The sequence below is a fragment of the Chanos chanos genome, chromosome 1 (assembly GCF_902362185.1).
Source record: "Chanos chanos chromosome 1, fChaCha1.1, whole genome shotgun sequence".
Classification (NCBI taxonomy): domain Eukaryota; kingdom Metazoa; phylum Chordata; class Actinopteri; order Gonorynchiformes; family Chanidae; genus Chanos; species Chanos chanos.
Window position 1 is genome coordinate 23,747,772 of NC_044495.1, and position 19,572 is coordinate 23,767,343.

Consider the following 19,572-nt stretch of genomic DNA (forward strand, 5'->3'; position numbering starts at 1 on the left):
TGCTTTTAAAGCTTGTAATTGTATCACAGAAGCCTGATATTTATTCTTGCATACTATTATGGTTACCTCAATGGCAAGTTATATTTTTAAAAATCCATTCAGAATGGGTTGAAACATTCAAAAGGCATCACAGTGACTGCGTACAGATTACCAAGTCGGTGTTCATCCTCACATCAGTTTAGGTCGTCTTTGACTTGCTTTGTTTCTGTCTCTGTGTTCGCATTTCCAGAGGAGAGAACTGCTACCATCGTCAGTGCAAACGCTGCTAAGTTCGGCTTCGTCCCCCACCCGCAGCTTTCCTATCCCAATACACATACAGACCTTTTCCTGTTCCTCTCACCGGAGCAGATCCGAGGAATTGTGCTGATCGTCCCCACCCTACCCTAATCCCTGTACACCATCATCATGAGTGTTCAGCCAAGGCGGATACGGTTGAAGCCGTGGCTGCTGGCACAGGTGAACAGTGGGAAGTACCCAGGTCTTCACTGGCTCAGTCCAGATCACAAACTGTTCCGAATTCCCTGGCGCCATGCCACACGTCACACACCCACCTTGGAGGAGGAGAACACCATATTTAAGGTGAGTGCTGATTGCCAGGTGGCCTGAATGGCACGAAACCTTTATACGTGAAACCTTTAGCACAATCTGCATGTGCAACCTAGTCTGACATGGCAGCAAGACAATATAATATTACATTGTCTCCTGTCAGCCTCGATGTTAACATACTCAAGTGGATGCCGAGGTTTCTTATGAATACTGTACTGATGTTTTGACAGTTTAGTCAGGATTGCAACAGTAAGAATACCATCTGTTCGTACAGATCGAGACCTGCGGGGCTACAGTGCCCATTTGTCGTAATCCTTAGCCCATTCTGTGTTGACTTCATGAAATGAAAAGACAGAAACAGAATAAAAATAAAAGATTTGCATTTAGACCTGCTGCCTTGAATGGGGAAGGGTTGTTCAGTGTTCTTATTACAACAGATTTAGAGAACTGAAAGGGCTTTAGTTTCAATTCACTGTTATCCCATGCTCTGGGTTTTAATAAGAGGAACTCTAAGGAAGTTCTGGCCATGAGGTCTCTTAAAAACTGCTTCACTCACCCTTAACATGTACTTTTATGTTCTCCTTTTTTGTGTGTTGTCCACAATTTAGCAAATTTCTCCAGGTTTTTGTAATCGGGTGTTTCAATCTTTTAAATGAATTACCGCAGTATTACTGCTATTTAAGATCTAAAATGAAATTATGCATTTGGTATTAAGGAGAAATCAATATTTCATTATACAGTGTTTCATTATACAACAATCATGCCCAGCTTTGCCAATAATTTTAACTAAGTGAACCTTCACAGGGCCTGTTTAAGCATAAGCTTTGTACTAACTTTGTACTTAAGTAAACCTAACATAAAACCACTGAAAGTCTCTGACTGTATCATAATGAACTTTGAATTCTTATTTCCATGCTCAGGCCTGGGCCTTGGAGACAGGGAAGTTTCAGGAAGGAGTAGATGAACCAGATCCAGCCAAGTGGAAGGCCAACCTCCGCTGTGCACTCAACAAGAGTCGGGAGTTCAGACTCAAATATGATGGCACCAAGGAGACTCCTGTTCAACCCTATAAGATCTATGAGGTGTGTGACCAGCCAGTCAACGAAGGTGAGGAGGGAGAGTGATTTGGAGACGATGAGCCCTAAATTTGATTTCGTTACCATGAATGCGTTGGGGAGGTACAAAAATATAAGCATCTTGTAGAATACTTTGATATTTAAAAATGATTAGTCAACCTGTACCCATAACCTCAAAGAACATGAGGGGCAGTTAACGTTACAGAGTATATTTACGTTTACACAACCATCACTTTTAAAATTGAAGGGTTTTTTTTCTCCTTGTTTTACAGATGATGATGAAGAAGAAGAGGTGAGCTAACATTATGGATATAAAAATCCAAAAAGTGACAACGATTTATTTATCCATGCCCTCTACAGGCAATAATTCAGAGGTGCCCAGTATTGTCTCCTTGTACTTAGAACTTTCTGCTTTGCTTTCAGATACCGAATTTTCAGCACCTCTCAATCGGTAAGGTCTTTCTCTCTTCTTGGCTGTAATGAGTAATCAGCTTCAGGACACTTTAGATGGTGTAAAAAACTAACCAGTTTTTGTTCAGTTTCTTCAGATTAGTTTGGTTTGCTGCATGTATGATATTTAATCTCCCAAATGTTCCACTGCATGTCAATCACTATTAATAGATGGATGTTTTGAGATATGCAACTTGCAGAAAATATTGAACCTTATTGTATTTCATGGAAAATATATGTATGTGTATATTCTTTTCATACTTATGTCTCCTGTTTTCATCACACTTGCAGATCCCAGAAACAACGATCCTCCAAGCTACCCAGGATTTCCGGCCAACCGCATCAACGTGAATCAGTATACCACCACTTACCTGAACCCTCATATGCCTCTGCATGGTAATCTCAATGGCAGCAATGCCATAACAACAGACTTCTCCCAGCCCACCATGACACCCTCTGAGTTTCCGTGTCAAGTCCCGATTGTTGACGTGGACTCGACTGGATTTGTGCACAGCAGAGGTCTGTCTGACAGATGTGGCGTGGACAGCGGGGTTATGTCCGTTCCCACACTCGCAGAAATCTCCGTGCCTCCGGTTGTCCCTTCAGTGTCCATGGGGGAGAGCCCAATGCCAGGAATACAGACTGAAGGGGAGAGTCAAGTGCAACCTTGCATCTATGACCTTTTGAGTAGTCCTCACATGCTACCCTGTAAGGACAAATTATCGCTCATTTCAATTATTGCCAAACAATGTAAACCAGTCGCAAATGTAGACATACCTGCACTTCCCTTTCAGAGAACTGTCTGTCCCGCCCTTTCGTTTTCGTTAACTGACTCTGGTTCCCTTACTTACTGGGGTGTGTACGGAATGACTGGTCTTGAAACCATGCTTGTATCGTTATTCATTCAGTCTAACCTTAAACATCAGTTACTTCATCCGAAACATGTCTGATAGCAGCAGCTTTTCTTAACTCTCAGCTGAAGTAGTATATTCTTAACCATCAAAAAATGAACTTTTATCAAGCAACTATCCAATAAAATTGGAACCAAAGGAAAGGTCTCTTCATTCAACATGTTTAAAATATTTGTCAGGTATTTATCTAATGATTTGAATCTCAATTACAGTAACTGACCTTGACATCAAGTTCCAGTACCGGGGTCGGGCAGCTGGGTCTCTGACAGTGAGCAACCCTCAGGGCTGCAGGCTCTACTCTGGCCACCTAGAGCCCACACCTGAGCAAGTGGAGCTATTTGGCCCAGTCACTCTCCACCAAGTCCTGTTTCCTGGAACTGGTGAAATTCAGAATGATAAGCAGAGGTTTTACACAAACCACCTCCTCGATGTCATGGACCGCGGACTGATCCTGGAGATCCGTGGGCAAGACATCTACGCCGTGCGACTTTGCCAGTGTAAAGTGTTCTGGTCAGGGCCTGGAGTGCCAGAGCAGGGCCCGCCCAATCCCATGGAGAGAGAGAGGAAGATTAAAGTGTTCAGCCTCAACAGCTTTCTGCAGGGTGAGCAAAGCTACCTCTGAAGTGAAGACCTTACTTAAGATTATACTCTGTGGTGATAAAGAAAGAGGAAAAGATTATGTTTCACAATTGGATGTTCTGGTGGTTGAGCCTGGTTGCCAAGTTTAGAATGGAGCAAATAGTTGGAATAAGTATATGAATTTTAATAGTTTTATTCAAATGCCAGTGTTCGCTGCTTATACAGTGAGAGCTGTGTAGAATGTCCCTGGAAAGAATGTCTCTTTTACTGGGTGATCTGTCATATCTATGAAAGTAAAACAGTTAGTGTATATTCTTCAGTCTGATTCTGTTCAGCAATAAGAGTACTTTTTTACACTCATAGATAAGTGAGTTCCTAAGTTTTCTCACACACACACACACACACACACACACACACTCACACACTAGGAACAGTGACCAGTGAAATTCAACCTCTGCTTCAGACCCATCCTATACACACACATTAGGAGCAGTGGGCAGCCGCAGTACCGTGCTCGGGGAAGATGACTCAGTGATTGTATGATCAGTGATTGAGTTTTAAAGAAACTGTCAAAGCTGTAATAGCTTTTTGTGATCATTACAGAACTTATCCTGTACCAGAAGGGCGAAACTCCCACCCCTCCTCCCTTTGAAATCTACTTCTGCTTTGGAGAGGACTGGCCAGACAGAAAGCCCAAAGAGAAGAAGCTGATAATTGTTCAGGTATGTAGATTTAATGCCAGATTTTAGTTAGTGTATTGCATTGTTTAAACATACCCTTCGTATCAGACAGATATTATAAGGACAGTATTACTGCTGAAAAAGAGATCTTAACAATAGCCTCTGGTGTAACTCATTCCCTCTTTGTCTCTCCACTAAATACAGGTGGTGCCGGTAGTGGCTCGGATCCTCACAGAGATGTTCTCAGGAGAGCTCTCCTGGTCCACAGACAGCATCCGTCTCCAAATCTCTAACCCTGATCTGAAGGACCAGACAGTAGAGCAGTTCAAAGAGCTGCAGCGGCTGCTGCAGAGTCAGCACGCTCAGGGCCCTTGGATCCAAAACATCCAGTAGCATTGGATTCTCCACATTAAATGGTCATACAGTAGAAAGGGCCCTATAACTGCTTTACACAATACTGGCATTTTGGACCAAGCAATGCTGGAATGTCCCCACTTTTGCTTGTGCCGTGATGTTTTTGTGGAGCAGGAGTTCTTTCCGCACCTCCATTGAACACCAGTGCTGCTCCCTTACTGGAAAAAAACCCCACATCTGACTATAATTTCCCATTGGAGACAATTTCCTTTGGTCATTTGTTCAGCAAAGAGATGTTTGTGGACCAGACTTCTGTGTTTTTACTTCAATTAACTGTCTCAGCAACCCCCCCCCCCTCCTTTTTTTGTTATTGTTTTGATTTTTGCATCCTGAGAAAATGCTTTTCAATAAATACCATAGCAGTATTTTTAGTTGGTTGCAGACACTCTCTATGTCCTCTGCAAGTATTCACCTGTTTTTGTGTCTTTCTTCTTTTTCACTTAGTTAAAGTGATCATATAAAAAAACTTCATTGCTCTTACAGAACTAAGACCTGAATGTATAGACATTTAACCTCTTTTCAAATAGGACACTATTACAAACGTAAAACTTGTCTATTGCATTATGTGGATCCCAGGAAAAGCCATAAGTGTCTTTGATACATTTATCATTATGCTTTAATTAAACAGAAACTATGACACAAACCAACATCAGATGAGTCCTGTCTTTACTTGCATGGGTTCAGTGTCTTAAAAAAAAACAAAAAACAAGCAAATTTAGCGTGGTTTTTCATTCATGTCCCATGACATACTTTTAATTGTTCCATCAAGTAGGAGTCCTCATTTGAAGGCATGATATTAAGCTACTGAATTTGAACTGGAGAACACAGGACTGCGTGTGGTAAATGGTGTTTAGATGAAAAAGTCATACTATCAAACAATGGTGAAAAACATGACACTGTTACCTCTGGGGGTGACACAGGCTGAATTGAATGACACGTGACACATTTTGGAGCCCTGAAGAGGCAGAGGGCAAATGGACAATAGAGGACAGATTAAATTCTGTGTGTAGAGAGGGTTGTGTTATTGCAAAAAAATCTAGTCAAACAGGTTCCCAGAGGAAAGAGGGGGAGAGCATGTCGAGGTTCCCATACACTCCAAAAATAAAAAATAAATAACCAGACAAGCCTTTGTTCCTCAGGGTCATTTTTTATTGTTGACAAGATGGCTACACACTTTCAGATGATATCTGCTTCTTTCTAGAATGGGTGATGCCAAAAGGTGGAACAAAAAAAAAAAAAAAAAAAAAAAAAAAAAAAAAAACAACAACAACAACAACCCAACCTGATTGCCAGAGTCAAAGCGACAGCATCTTACAGCTTTATCTGGCAATAACTCCGTAATGGTAAAATTCCAGCCATCTTTAAAAGGGACAAAAGCGATGCCATAGTCCCAGCAATCACTCTTCTGCCAATTCCTCACATCCAACATGCACAGGCTGTCACTGTAGATGTGTGTCATTGTCACTGGTTTGCTCTTCATTGTCTATGGCACAAACAGCAAAGCCATTTTCTGATTTCTAAAGACATGTCCAAGAAAATAAATCCTCTCCATTTTTTTTTTATCTTTTTAAAAACGTTTAGGTCTTTTTTTTTTTTTTATAATGCATTATGATTTGCAACCAGGCACATCTTTGTTATGTCCTCATTTTTGTTTCTCATTTTTCCCGTTTTGTGTTCCTTTTTTAAGATGGATCCCACAGAAATCCAACTGAAAAAATAAATCCATTTCATTGTGTCGGTGTGTACTCCACTTCTTCCAACCCCCACAAGAAAGAGGCCATCCCTCCCAACACCTCATCTTGCTGCAGCCGTGGTGACAGCAGGCTAATGAGGGCGAAGGGAGGGGGTTTGTCTGTTCTTTTTTTGCACCTTCAAGGCAATTTGAGTTTCGTTTAACCCTGTCACTCCAAAGCTGTGATGCATCTCATTGGCTTTCAGTGGTGCCAAGTCCCACCCATCCTTCATGTAGGAGTTCCTTTTAGTTTCTCAACAGCAGTCAACTCAATGTTTGCAAACAAAAGGTTTGACCTGAAGAGGTTAAGATATTGATCATTTTAAAGAAAGAACAAGTTTTTTAAACACTTTAAACAAAAATATAACAGACAGGCAGAAATAATACAAATGACTTGGATGCCATTTAAATTTGTTATCTGAATGCAGTTGACCTTTAAAAAGCATGTCTGCTGTCTTACCTGGTCTAGTGGCGTAACATAGTGAAGACGACTATCGGTACAACCTGGTGAACTCTCTGATCGCCCAGCAAACCTGTTTGCACTCTTCGGCACTGTGAAGACACCGTACACCTCATTAAATGCATTAAATAACACAAGCTGTAAAAACCTGCATTTCCAAACGCAGATCCATTAGAGTCATACAGCCCCTAACCCGTGCCAAACAGTGCCAGTGACACTCATCTAATGGTGTGTCTAATGGTGTGTAACACGTGTTACTGAGATCACACTCCAAGTACTACACACCGCTTCATGACCTGAGTGTGTTAACATTTTACCACAACATGCAGTCAAATACTCTGAGTATGTGACTGAGTAGTCAAAGCTTGTTTCAAACTGGAGACGGGTCACATAGAAGTGAAAGACTGAATTCCTTTGTCCTGATCTTCTTGGTCAGGTTGAGACTTGTTCAGGAATCTACCCACATACACCAGTGTGTTTCAGCCACCCCACCCTGCAGCATGGCTCCTGGTCTAACCTAATGAGCATGCTCAGTAGAAGCTGCCTTGGGAAAACCACAGCATTTCTCTGATTGGCTAACAGACAGGTAGCTGTATGATAGTCTGTCTGGCCATGGAGAAAATAACAGCTCAAGGTACAATTAGTGGAGAGAATATTAATGGTTATGCACAGCTATAAAAACTAGGCTAATGATACACCGACTGCTTCTGATTGCATTAAAGTGTTTACTCAAACCGATTTTCACAAGCTCTATGACCTAGAAGAAAAAAAAAAAAAAACCTCATCAAATGACCATTCCTAAACACCCATTTAGGAGGGATTGCACTTGCTTGAGTATAACTGAGTGTGTTGTCTAGTCACACTCTGGGTTAGGACCAAAATGAGCCTGCAGCTCAGCGTGCACAGTGTGTTCTGAGAGAGAAATCCTCTCAAGATGAACATGTAGCTCTGACAATAAGTCTTTCAACAGGTCAGGATTAAACATACCTGGTGACCTGCTTATGGAAGTCTGTGAGCTGCTTATGAGTGACAGTTATGGCCCCTCCTGATGTCTCTTTAGGAAGACCCTTCAGCGCAGCCTCTAGCCAACGACAGAACGTCTGGAAGATTTCACAACATCATAAACATTCAGTCATCCATCAAGCTGTAGGTATACACAGAATCTACTGGGCAAACAGCATCAACAAAACCCTAATGGTCCCAATGTAGTTATGATTATCTAAAAGCACTTCCTCATTCTTTATTAAATACAATGTATTAGGTTAGAAATAGGTGACCTTATGCTAAAATAAACAATTGGTATATGAGAAACTGCGCTTCTTTTCAGCATCGAATCTGCTGAATATTACAGGATTGCTTGTCAGATCCAGTGACCGAGTATGAATGGAAAAATAAGTGAAAAAAAGGAAGTAAGAGAATGGAGAGAATCTATGTGCACTAGCATGTGCACTTGTGAGAGAGAGAGAAAGTGGAAGTGTATGAGCGAGGACGCGTGTATGTGAATACGGACCGGCCGATCAAAGATCATGATCTCCCAGAGCACCTCTGCGACATCGGGCAGTGTGTAAGGCGGCAGGCAGAAACAGCAGGCGTGCAACAGCTGAGTGACCAACTGCTGGCCGTGCTGCTCCATGGCCTGGCTGATCAGCTGCTTTCGCACCTCAAAGTCTTCTTCATGCTAAAACAACAGCCAACAAATGAATGGACCACTCAATACCCATCCAGCAGTTAAACTACGGAAACAAACCAAGGCCAGTTAGACTATGTAATAAACAATGACCATCAGAGATTTTATCTGATTTAATGACATTCTGGTCAGTGAATAAGGCAGGACTAGCATGCATTGACAGGATGATGACATTTGACTTTATTGGTCACATAAGACACAACATTATGACCCTATATATTCATTATTTATTAATCAAGCTGTACTGCTCAAAGACCAATCAGCTTTGTTCCTGTCCTTCCTCATTACTGGTCAGTTTACATACAGATGGCTAAGTGTCACTCACGTCATTGGAGACCCCTGTGTGAATCAGGTCCCTGATGAACTTCATAACACTACAATTGGCATCTCGGTGGTCTAAGGTAGTGGCAGCGATGGCACACTGGATGATGTGGACAACGATGTTGCTACTCAGCAGTGTGACAGGACTGCGCTGGACAAATCTGACGACAGGGACAGAAAATGCATGAGGAGAGAAATACGAGAGAGAGAAACAAAAATTGCAGTGCTTTTCCATTTTAGTGCAATAATGTCAACTGCTCACTGAAGCTAAATAACTTAATCTCTAAAGCTGTGAGGATGTCTAAATGTCTTAACCATGCAAAAAAAACAAAACAAAAAAAACCAGTGTGAGTTCGTTCATCTGGTTAATGAGAAACATGCATACACCGTTACCTGGTGGCCAGTCTGAACAGGTCATCCACAGTGTCAGGATGGTTGCGTAGACCATTGGGCTGCTCCAGCAGTTGGAAGGTAGGCATGCAGAGAGCCTGAGAGGACAAGAGAGAAATGATTGCTAATGTAACATTTAGTCCAGTTTGGATTTGTCTGCTACAGGAGTGTGAGAAAGAGAGGAGTGGAGCAGAGAAGGAGTGTTCATTATTTCACTGGAGTGAGGAGCACAGTTTGCAAGACTGAAGCGTTATTGCTCCAGGCCTCTCAACTCCCGTCCACTTCACCCCGATGCCACCCAGAATGCTCTGCTTCACCATCGTCTTACCACATGCAATTGGTGGTAGATACAACTTCCAAATGGAATTTGACATATTACAACAAGGCATATTATTCTTAGAAACGCACAATAAAAATAAAAGTAATAAATTATGTTGCCATTCATGAAGCAGTCTACTTCACTAAATAAATTTCATTAACCAAAATTGGGCTACTAGGTTAACTGATTCATATAGGTGACGTCAAACACAAGTAATGATGCATCCGAGAAAACCCAAGTTGGAGCGAAATCCTTTGAGCAAGAACAAGACCAACACCAGAGCAGAGTAAGGACCTGAACACGGAGCAGTGTCACTCACACCGAGTAGAGTTTCTACTCACTCAGCTCTGCTCACAGGCTCTGACTGCATGTCGAGATATTAGTTGATTAACCAAGAGATACGAAGTTTAGTACTTTGACAGGAGGAGATGTACCTGGACCATGTCCAATAGACCCTGCCTGCAGCCTTCTTCCATGCCATACTCATCCACCAGGATACTGCCCAGGTATAGGAAGCAGGAGTGTGGATAAACCTGGTATACATTCACCATCTGAAACCACAGGCCAGAGTCAGACTAGCAGAACCATACACAATACATTCACTTTCACACAAAGGCATCTCAAACACACAGTCAACAGATTCATTTTCACACTGGCATCTCAAACAGTCAACACATTCACTTTCACACAGCCATCTCAAACACACAGACAGACAGATTCACTTTCACACACAGGCATCTCAAACACACAGTCAGACAGATTCACTTTCACACACAGGCATCTCAAACACACAGTCAGACTCACAGTCAGAGAGCAAGAGAAGCCTCAAGAACACAGACACACTACTCTAAAGGTAGAATAAGTTTCAAATAGACACACGTAATATATTCACCATATATTCTGACAATACAAACTCTGATTCTTCAGGTATGTGACAAATCATATGCACAGACAGGCACAGACAGACACACACCTGTGTGACAAGTGGCTGGAGCAATGAAGCAGAGCCTTTTCCCACACAGCGGACTGCAAATCGCAGGCACCGGCAACAGCGCTCCACAATGCGGTTATCAGCCTGGTGTGCGTTCAGTGTCTCTGATAAGACAGGCCAGATCTGAAGAGAAAAGAGAAGAGTCTCTGTTGATGTATTTGTAGAAACAGCACTGACAGAGCCCACCTTAAAAACACATTACAAAAAGAAACTACTGTGAGGGAAGGATACAAACCTCTTGAATTACTTTCTGACATGGATGTGTCTGTCCATTCTCTACTATAGGATTTGTGTGTCTGTAAAAATCAACATCACAGATCAATCCTCAACACTGTTTTAACACAGAGCAACAGAGTAAAAACATTGGAGACATTATTCAAACAAAAACTGTGTGGGGACATACCTGAATATGACTGCCAGTCGATCAAGCCAAATGGTAGGATCCGCAGATTTACCATTGCTGGAGTCCTGAGCTAAAAGCTGTTGAGAGACAGACTTTGCCATATTCTAAAACGCAAACACAGATTGTGAGAACCACACATCTACACAGTTAAATTCACTCTCTCTCTCACACACACATCACTATCTTTTCTACTTAAAACAATGACAGCTGAGGAGCATTACTGACCTTTCTAAGAGCCATGACCTGTACTGCACACAGGTCACTCAAACACTCAGAGATCTTCTCCAGGGGAAGCCTGGCCAACACTAAGGCTGTGCCTGTCAGAGTGATTCAGAAAACAGCCAAATCAAAAATCCTCTCTCTATCATATACACATATGTTACGTAGTACATCACTGTCACTACCCATGGCCAAACACACTCAACAGTGGGCAGGACGATCCTGGCGATTTCAGTCCCTTAACTGAAAACATGAAAAACATTACAGGCTAAAAAAGAAAAAGGTTCAACTCTGAGACACCTTTTAGCAGACCAATGGCTGCGTCAGAAGATAGGGCAAAGGAGTCGAGGGCGCGGGCGATGTCCAACAGGCCCTGGAAATGCTGGGCCATGTGGTCTCTGCACACAGAGCAGATGTTGTGAATGGCTTTAGCTGCCATTGAGGCCAGGGGCTTCTCCCTAAGGCCCTTCATCAGGTAGTTCAGCACTGGATCTGCTCAGGGACCAAACACACAGGTACACGGGTCTGATCAAAAACACGCCACCACCCACCTGTCATTATAAAACAAGTCTCTCCTTTTGAAATCAGGAGGGTTTATTTTATGTACTCCCTTTGTTTTGTGAAATGCTTTTAAGGTTAGTAAAAGAAATTTGCACTATTTGTTGGCATAAAAAAAAAAAAAAAAAAAAAAAAAAAAAAACTTACCTAAGAAGCGTGGGTTTCGGTCAACAACTTCACTCATCTCTCCGACCAGTTCAATACTGGTGTAACGCACGGCAATATGGACTGTCTCTGGAAGCAAGACCACCTGCTCCAACACCTCCGTCAGAGTGGGGTTATTTTCACTGCATACAGAAGGAGGGCTTTCAGATTTTAGTCAAACTTTCAAGAGCTGAAAAATGAAACCCTGAATCGAGAAAGATTCAAAGCTTAACAAAGTGTATTGACTTTAGACAGAAGAAATGCAAAACTGAGACACTTGTTTTCTGTGTAATTACACTGATACAGCGGGCGCATGCGAAGACAGTATGTGTGATTTCAGTAAGGTTTCACTCACGGATCTACACTCTTTGCAATGGCGGCCATGATAAAGAGAACAGCCTCCGTGACTTCCCAAGGTGGGTTTCCTTCTCTCAGAGTTGAAAACAGCTAAGACCAAAAAAAGAGATTGAGCATGAAAATGGAAATGAGAAATTTGTCTCATCTGTCATCTCACTGTTCCCTTCAGACTACTGAAATAACAATAACTCACCCTACCTGAGAGAAACATTCTGTGGATCCAACGAGGAAAATAACATCCTTCACAAGATCAGACACTCTCATCCTGAACTCCCCAAAATCATCGGTGTCCTCAGGGATTCCCTCCTGCACATGTTAGAGAGCCGACCAATATCAGACAGGACACAGTGAGCAGGTGGTGAGTGTAGGTTACAGGGTTTAGGGAATACTATGTATAGAGGTTGCTGAAGAGGAAATTTGGAAGCAGTGAGATTATACAGACTCCACTAAAGCTGAAAGACCAGGATGCTGAGGAGAGAGAGGGGGAGAGAGAGAGAGAGAGAGAAAGGTTCTGTCTGAGGCAGGGGAAAAATAGAGGACAAGTCTCACATGATCTGGGTCCAGTTGGCAGTGGCGAGCCAGTCCGTGCAGCAGTCTCTGGATGTAAGGTCTGAACACATTGTGGAGCGCTGGGTCATTAGTCTTATAGAGGTGCTCCCCGAGGCGATACCAGAAGTTAAAGGAGATCTCCACCACCTAATGAACGAGACACAGACCCATGTGTAACACTGTGACTGAGGTGTCTATAACCATCCTCAGCTGTTATTTGTCATATGTGAGACTGTGCGTTTGGAGGTTTATGAGCACACGCCCTGTAAGTCCTTACCTCATACTGTGGATGCCCAGCACAGATGAGCAGCAGTTCCAGGGTACGAAGGTCTCCCATGCCTTGACCTGGGCTTCTCACTGTCGTCTCCAGAAAGGTCTCACAGAGCTCGGTAAAAATACGGCAGTAATTCAGCACTCTGCCAGAGTGTGACAGTGAAGAACAATTAGTTTAAAAAAAACAAAAAAAACAACACCACACGCACACTATGATTATGCCAAACTGAGATAAAAGACCTTCATTCCTGTGATATGTCAATATAACATGAATGTCTCTAGACCACACATCATACATGTACTATCAATGCCATGGTGAACAGACTGGAATCTTACTTGTCGAGGTCCTCTCTGGCTACTGCCATGTGGTAGGCAGTCTCTAAAGTGAGAACACCCTGGAAGAGCTGCATGGCCAGAGGCAAGTGTGTGTCCACATTCTCTATGGCGTACAGTGCTGAGCAAACACAGTCTGAGGCAGCCTCGTGCAGGTTAGTGGACGTCTCATCCCTCTGCTACACATCAGACAAACACACAACACTTTAGTCAGAGTCAAAGATGGATGAGTAAGAAATAAACTGGAGAGGCCTGGGATTAGGTTTAAACACAAAACTATTACAATGGTAACAGAGAGCATCAGACAACATGTGTGCCTTTGTTTACTGGTGTTATAAAACGCTGTACTGTATTAAGCTCGGGGAAACAAGGATAGCATCTACAACACAGTCAGAAGTGGATGAAAATAGATGAAAAAGTGTTTGATTAAATGAACAGAGGTGGAAGGGACTGATGCTGCTTACCAACACTTGGAAGAGAACCATAAGTAACTGATTGCTGGCCATGAAATTGTTGTCTAGAACTCCTAGATTAAACCAGCTACCCAGGCAGCGGAACACCTTAATCAGCATTTTCTCATCATTCCCAGACTTCTCCACACATGACACCTGCACACAAAAGACACAGGAACAGTGTGCATTCATAGTATGGTTCAAATCTACTCTCTTTCATGAAAGCTGGAAGGGAGAGAGTCAGCTGTGTAACCACACATTACTGACTAGCTCTGAAGTTATACATGTGCCAAGTGATACTTATGCAAGAAAGCTTTAGCCACAAAAATGTAATTCAACATAAATGTAATACTGAAACGATCCACCTAGATTAATGAGCTTCATCCAAATTCTCTACCTTTGCATGTGTAGAGGTGCAGGCACATGGAGATACACTTATTCCAAATAAAATTCTGACAGGAAACATGTACGTCAGGGACTTAGCATTGAAAGATAAAGCTATAGTTCAATTAAACTTTTATCATATTAGCGATATATGTGATAAACTATCAACTTCCTACATAAGGTTGCAAAAGAATTATCAGCCATTTTAGCATATGAGGACTGGAGCTGTTCTTGTCTAGAATGGTTTGGATGAAAGTGAGACACAGCACGGTCAAAGGAAAGACACCAGAACATATGTTTACCAAGAGAGTGACTACAGTGGTTGAGTAGTAGGCCAAATCCTCAGTTATCTCTGTCCGTCGGTTTGCTCCGATCCTGAGAGAACGGCTGTGAACCTCCTCTGGGAGAACTGTGAGAATCTCAATGAGGAAAGGCATGGAGGAAACATCACTACTGTACCTGAGGAGGTGAAGTATGGATGGAGAGAGTGGTTAATTTTATGTGTCCAAGTAACTTTAAACATGTAAAGATACAGAGGAAAAAATGTATATGTACATACATACATACACACACACACACATACATATATATATATGATTTTGTCTTACTTTTCAATAAGGGTGTGAACACAACCCTTCCAGGAAGCCATTTGCAGGGCAAGATCAGCGATTGCCAGAGCCAGCTGGAAGAGAGAACGACATGAGACATTGGAAGAGAGAACGACATGAGACATTGGAAGAGAGAACGACATGAGACATTGGAAGAGAGAAAGATATTGGACATTGGAAGATAGAAAGACATTGGACACTGGAAGAGAGAATGACATTGCTATTTACAGGGCTAACAACATATTCCCAGTGCAACAGCACAATGCATGCCATTATGTAGTACTTAACACTGAAGTCCCATCTGCATTAGAAGCCAGCGATTCAACGGTTAGCAAGACATTCTGTAAGGTGTAACAGTAAATAATCATTTGTGATTATTTTTAAGCCAAAAAAGCGGAAGTGGATGGGTGTTACCTGGGTGATGATGATGGGTGAGAGGTCTTTGAGGTTCTGTATGTGTGAGAGCAGCGAATCGCGGAGGGAGATGTGTGTCTCTGGTGGCAGCTCATAGAAGGAGGTTTGGATCTTCATCTTCATGGTCTGGGCAGCGAAGTAGCAGGATTCAACATCCTGCTTCAGCTGCAACAGCTGATCTGAGATCTCCCATGCATACATCTGTAGGGGATGGTACAGCACAAAGCATTCCCTCAGGAAAAGCTCATATGGTATGACTTCTAAATTGACATCTAAAATGAATCGGAAGAAGAATTTTTACAGGTTATGCCAGAATATTGGAAAAATAATAAAAGCAGTTTAGATTTACACTTATGATTCCTTGCCGCGTTAGTTGAAATGCACACTCTGGGTATTTCTTTTTCAGAGTCAAGCAATGGCAGCTATTCAGACTACAGGTTCAAACTTGGTCGGCCTATGTGCGCATATGAAGATTTACAACACTGCAAAATTTGTGAATTCAGTTATAGATCTTTAGAGGTGATTCAAAGCAAAACTAAAAAAAAACAACAAAAAAGCAAAACAAAAAATAAAAACAGAGCATGCATAGGCTTAATGTTGTCTAGGAACAGGACTCTTCTTCTTGTGTGTGTCTGTGTGTGTATATATATACATATATATATATGAAAGCAAATAATCACTCCACTATGGCAATTCAGTCTGTCTTCTAACAGTGTTGCATTGTACATGCTTCCTGTCCCTCTAATACTCCGCATTCAGCACTGAAGAGGGTGCTTACCTCTGACAAAAACAATACTCTCTCTATGAGTCATTACAAAATGGAAGGTGATGCTATCCCTGTTTCAATGTGAAAGTATCAAATTAATGATGGAGTACTGCTTCCCAATCACTTTCAGGTACTCTGTAGCATATTACATGTTTCTTATGCAAGACGAAAACTTATGTTCTGGAGTAAAATTACTGTGGAGGCTCACAAAGGCTATGGGCTGTGTACTGTGTACTGTGGTATTCACTGGTAAAAGACTAGATGTCACTGGTTCATTCAAACAAATTCACCCACATTCGGGTCTTGGGAGTCAGTTCAGACACAGTCCCAAAACAAAGCAACTGGATGTGCATTAAGCTGAGGGCTTGGAGTCTGTTACTGTGACGTCTTGGGGTGGATTAATCTAGGAAGCAATGTTCGACAAAGGTGTTGAACAGTTGAATTACTCGACTAAAACCTTGATACTGTAGTTCTAATGTTTAAAGCTTCTAACGCTGTTGGGTGTTTACCTCTTATAGCCTTCATGCGGACACAATGTCGTCATAACTTGCATATTTGTCATTTACTTATGTTTGACGTTACATTCGTTAACATTGTGGCCTATTACCGTAAGGCATACAAGCAGGGGCTGTAGGCTATTTGTTTACGGCACACCACTTCCGTCTACACGCTGGTAAACTCTGCCCAATATACAAATGCATAATCATTTATGCAAACTGGTAAAACTTTTCTGCGCTTTTGCCTGTAAACCATCAGCCACAAAGCTGCTATATTGCATGACTATACTTAACAACTGACCATCAACCCCTTGATATTTGAGTCAGATTATCACACTTTCGAGTTAACAAATGTGTAAAATACTTCGCGATATGTAATGGGCTTGACAATACAGTTCAGGCCTATATCTGGATATAAATTTACATATCTGTCAAATGATGATGCGGAAATATCAATGCGGAAACTATCGACTGTTTGATGAAGGCATCAGCCCTACAGCTGAGTGTTGCAGGTTAAGCTTCAACGCGCCTCTACACAACTTCTAAGCTAACCATGCTATGTAGAAGTATCTGTAACTTAGCGGTCTAAGCTATGCTAACAGGGTATTTTCACTGGAAATAAGTCTCATGTCGTCACTGCAAAAGTTGCAAAAATCACAAACACCAAAATCTGCGTGTCAAAAATACACCATATGCTGTTCGTAGCAGCTAACTACTCTTCATTCAGCCCCAATACAGCGGATACTGCTGCCAAAATATAGGGTCTACCCAAGTTAGCTAGTAGCTATTCGTTGTGTGACTCACCAGGGCTATCTGATAGCTAGTAAGTTAGCAGGCTACCTCACAGACTTTCAACGCGATTTGACAGTCACACACCACTTTCCCTAGCCTGTGCTAACACAGTTGTTAGCATATGATGTATGTGTCGCTAATTAGTACAGCACTACTGCAAACAACGCCTCTTTTGTCGCAACCGAAAGCACCCATGTCTCTGGTCTAAAAGCGTCCATGAAGGCCGTTTCCGGAGCCCCCCATTTTCTCGTTTACTCACCGATCTTTGCAGCTCCCCGAGCCACACCGAGGCTCGCTCTTTGCCGGCAGGATCTGGATCATGGTAAAGCGCTTGAACCGCTTGATACACAAGTGAAAGGGACGGTTTGCCGCCATCCATATCTATTCTATATTACTGTTTAAACGGTGGAAGTAAAATCAATAAAACGCTATAAGGTTCCCAAGAGAGTAAGGATTGGTAGTTATTTTTATTCAGTCTTGATGTTCTCCGTTCCGACCGCCATCTCAAACACACACAGGGTTACTGTGTACTCGACAAAAGTCCTCGTCTGGAAACAAATATGTAGGAACTGTGGCTAACTCGATACAACGACGCTTCTAAAGCCTTTCTCGAAAAACAGGAGCACTTTCAAAAACTTGGCAGTTAGCTTCCTGTTCGTTTAATCAAATTTAACATTTTATGTACAATAGAAGTGTCCGTCATCTCTTAAAATGTCACAGTTAAATACTGCTGACAACGTTATCAACGACGTTCTATTACCACCCATGTCCTTTATTATTCAGATCCATTAGCTTACGCCCATTTAATTAAATGTTCAGTAATGTCTTTAAGATCACCTAAAACCATTTAAAACTATTTTAAAAAATCTATAAATAGCAATATGTGCCAATAAAGGTGCCGTGAATAGGCAAAGTGCATTATGTCAAAAAAGCATACAGGAACTGGGTGTATCCAAACAGTCATAAATAATTAACTTGTTTATTGTTTAAAGGCAACTGAAGAACATAACATCGTAATGCCGTGATGAACATAATGCCGAGATTCAGAAAACTAACGTTTTCTGACTGAGCTTTTACTTCTACTTTAATTTATTAACTTCTTTTCGGACATCACAGCCGAGCAAACTTAACTATTGGCTGTTTGAAATTGTCCTCTGGGTGGCAGCATTGCAATCCACTTCCCACACATTTTAAAGATAGGCTATAGCTCTGTATTTACATAATTCAGATAAAATGTAGGAACCTGACTTGCTCTATCTATCTATCTATCTATCTATCTATCTATCTATCTATCTATCTATCTATCTATCTATCTATCTATCTATCTATCAGATAAAATATTTCATGGTTACTTATGGTTGGTATATAATAGGGGTTGCACACGAGTGCACAATTTTACAACTCGAGTACTCCTTTCCTGAAAAACTCGAGTTCTCTGTGGGTCTTACCTTACCCTACCTTACCTTACGCAATGGTGAAGTATGGATGATACCGAGTCGGTATTACCGACGATTTTAACGTTATTGTTACCAACATTCTACTGTTGCCCGAGATAGAAAGTTCAGTCGACAAAGTAGGTTGTCCACACTAACCCGGGTAAATTTGAAAACGCATAATTATTTCTCCGTTAAGTGTTCATATTGTGTTTGGATATAGCGGCTTTTTTGTAAATTCAGAGAAATCTTCGAGGTATTCCAAGTACGCAATTTAGCGACTAACCCAAATAAATTAACTCAGAGTAAGTAGTAAACCTCCTAATAGAAGAGCGCTATGGCATTGTTTTGCTTAGAGAATGAAGCCACAGGACCGTTCTATTAGGAGGTTTACTAATATACTCTGAGTTAATTTATCCGGGTAAATCACGAAACCACGTACTTGGAATACCCCCTGGTCATCATCAAGCCTAATCGACATAAAAATGAAATGAGTCATATTAGCTTGCATCTGTGTTTTAACAACATTAATTTGTTTAGCAGCGTTAGTGTCGTAGCCTAGTTTATTACATGACAGACTTAGAGCCATCCTTGAGAAATCCGTACACAACTCGGTTGTTGCACGTTTATTTCATCATAACGACAGTTGGGAAAGAAAATTGGCACAGGGAAAAACAACAATAAAGCAAACAAACAACTGATTCACCCTTTTCTGCTGTCGCCATCCTTTCTCTTGATTACCATGGGCTCTAACTGGAGACTGAGTGCGAGATCTATAGCATCACGCGTTTAACGAGTACTCGATGATATTAGAAACTCCAGAGTTAACTACTC

The 19,572-nt window shown here is 41.7% G+C and overlaps 2 protein-coding genes across 3 annotated transcripts; one reads left to right on the forward strand and one right to left on the reverse strand.

The window, feature by feature from the left end:
- The first annotated feature begins 380 nt into the window (after nucleotides 1–380).
- irf5 (interferon regulatory factor 5) lies at nucleotides 381–4,879 on the forward strand. The gene is made up of 8 exons (XM_030774302.1): nucleotides 381–579; nucleotides 1,467–1,653; nucleotides 1,895–1,914; nucleotides 2,046–2,073; nucleotides 2,364–2,780; nucleotides 3,196–3,585; nucleotides 4,166–4,284; nucleotides 4,447–4,879. Exons 1-8 carry the CDS (start codon nucleotides 406–408, stop codon nucleotides 4,633–4,635), a joined length of 1,524 nt encoding a protein of 507 aa, XP_030630162.1. The 5' UTR covers nucleotides 381–405; the 3' UTR covers nucleotides 4,636–4,879.
- Nucleotides 4,880–5,916: 1,037 nt separating this feature from the next.
- tnpo3 (transportin 3) lies at nucleotides 5,917–17,786 on the reverse strand. Of its 2 annotated transcripts, none has more exons than XM_030774290.1 (23): nucleotides 17,565–17,786; nucleotides 15,251–15,451; nucleotides 14,837–14,910; nucleotides 14,531–14,687; nucleotides 13,857–14,000; nucleotides 13,396–13,571; nucleotides 13,064–13,202; nucleotides 12,787–12,933; nucleotides 12,436–12,543; nucleotides 12,236–12,327; nucleotides 11,884–12,023; nucleotides 11,479–11,670; nucleotides 11,185–11,276; nucleotides 10,960–11,036; nucleotides 10,792–10,852; nucleotides 10,539–10,679; nucleotides 10,000–10,116; nucleotides 9,250–9,344; nucleotides 8,861–9,017; nucleotides 8,359–8,526; nucleotides 7,836–7,948; nucleotides 6,849–6,940; nucleotides 5,917–6,684 (listed from the first exon to the last, which is right to left on the reverse strand). In XM_030774290.1, exons 1-22 carry the CDS (start codon nucleotides 17,682–17,684, stop codon nucleotides 6,880–6,882), a joined length of 2,772 nt encoding a protein of 923 aa, XP_030630150.1. In that variant the 5' UTR covers nucleotides 17,685–17,786; the 3' UTR covers nucleotides 5,917–6,684; nucleotides 6,849–6,879. The 2 variants fall into 2 exon arrangements, with proteins under 2 accessions (XP_030630150.1, XP_030630141.1); XM_030774281.1 differs by having other exon boundaries at nucleotides 10,960–11,063.
- Between the last annotated feature and the right edge of the window lie 1,786 nt (nucleotides 17,787–19,572).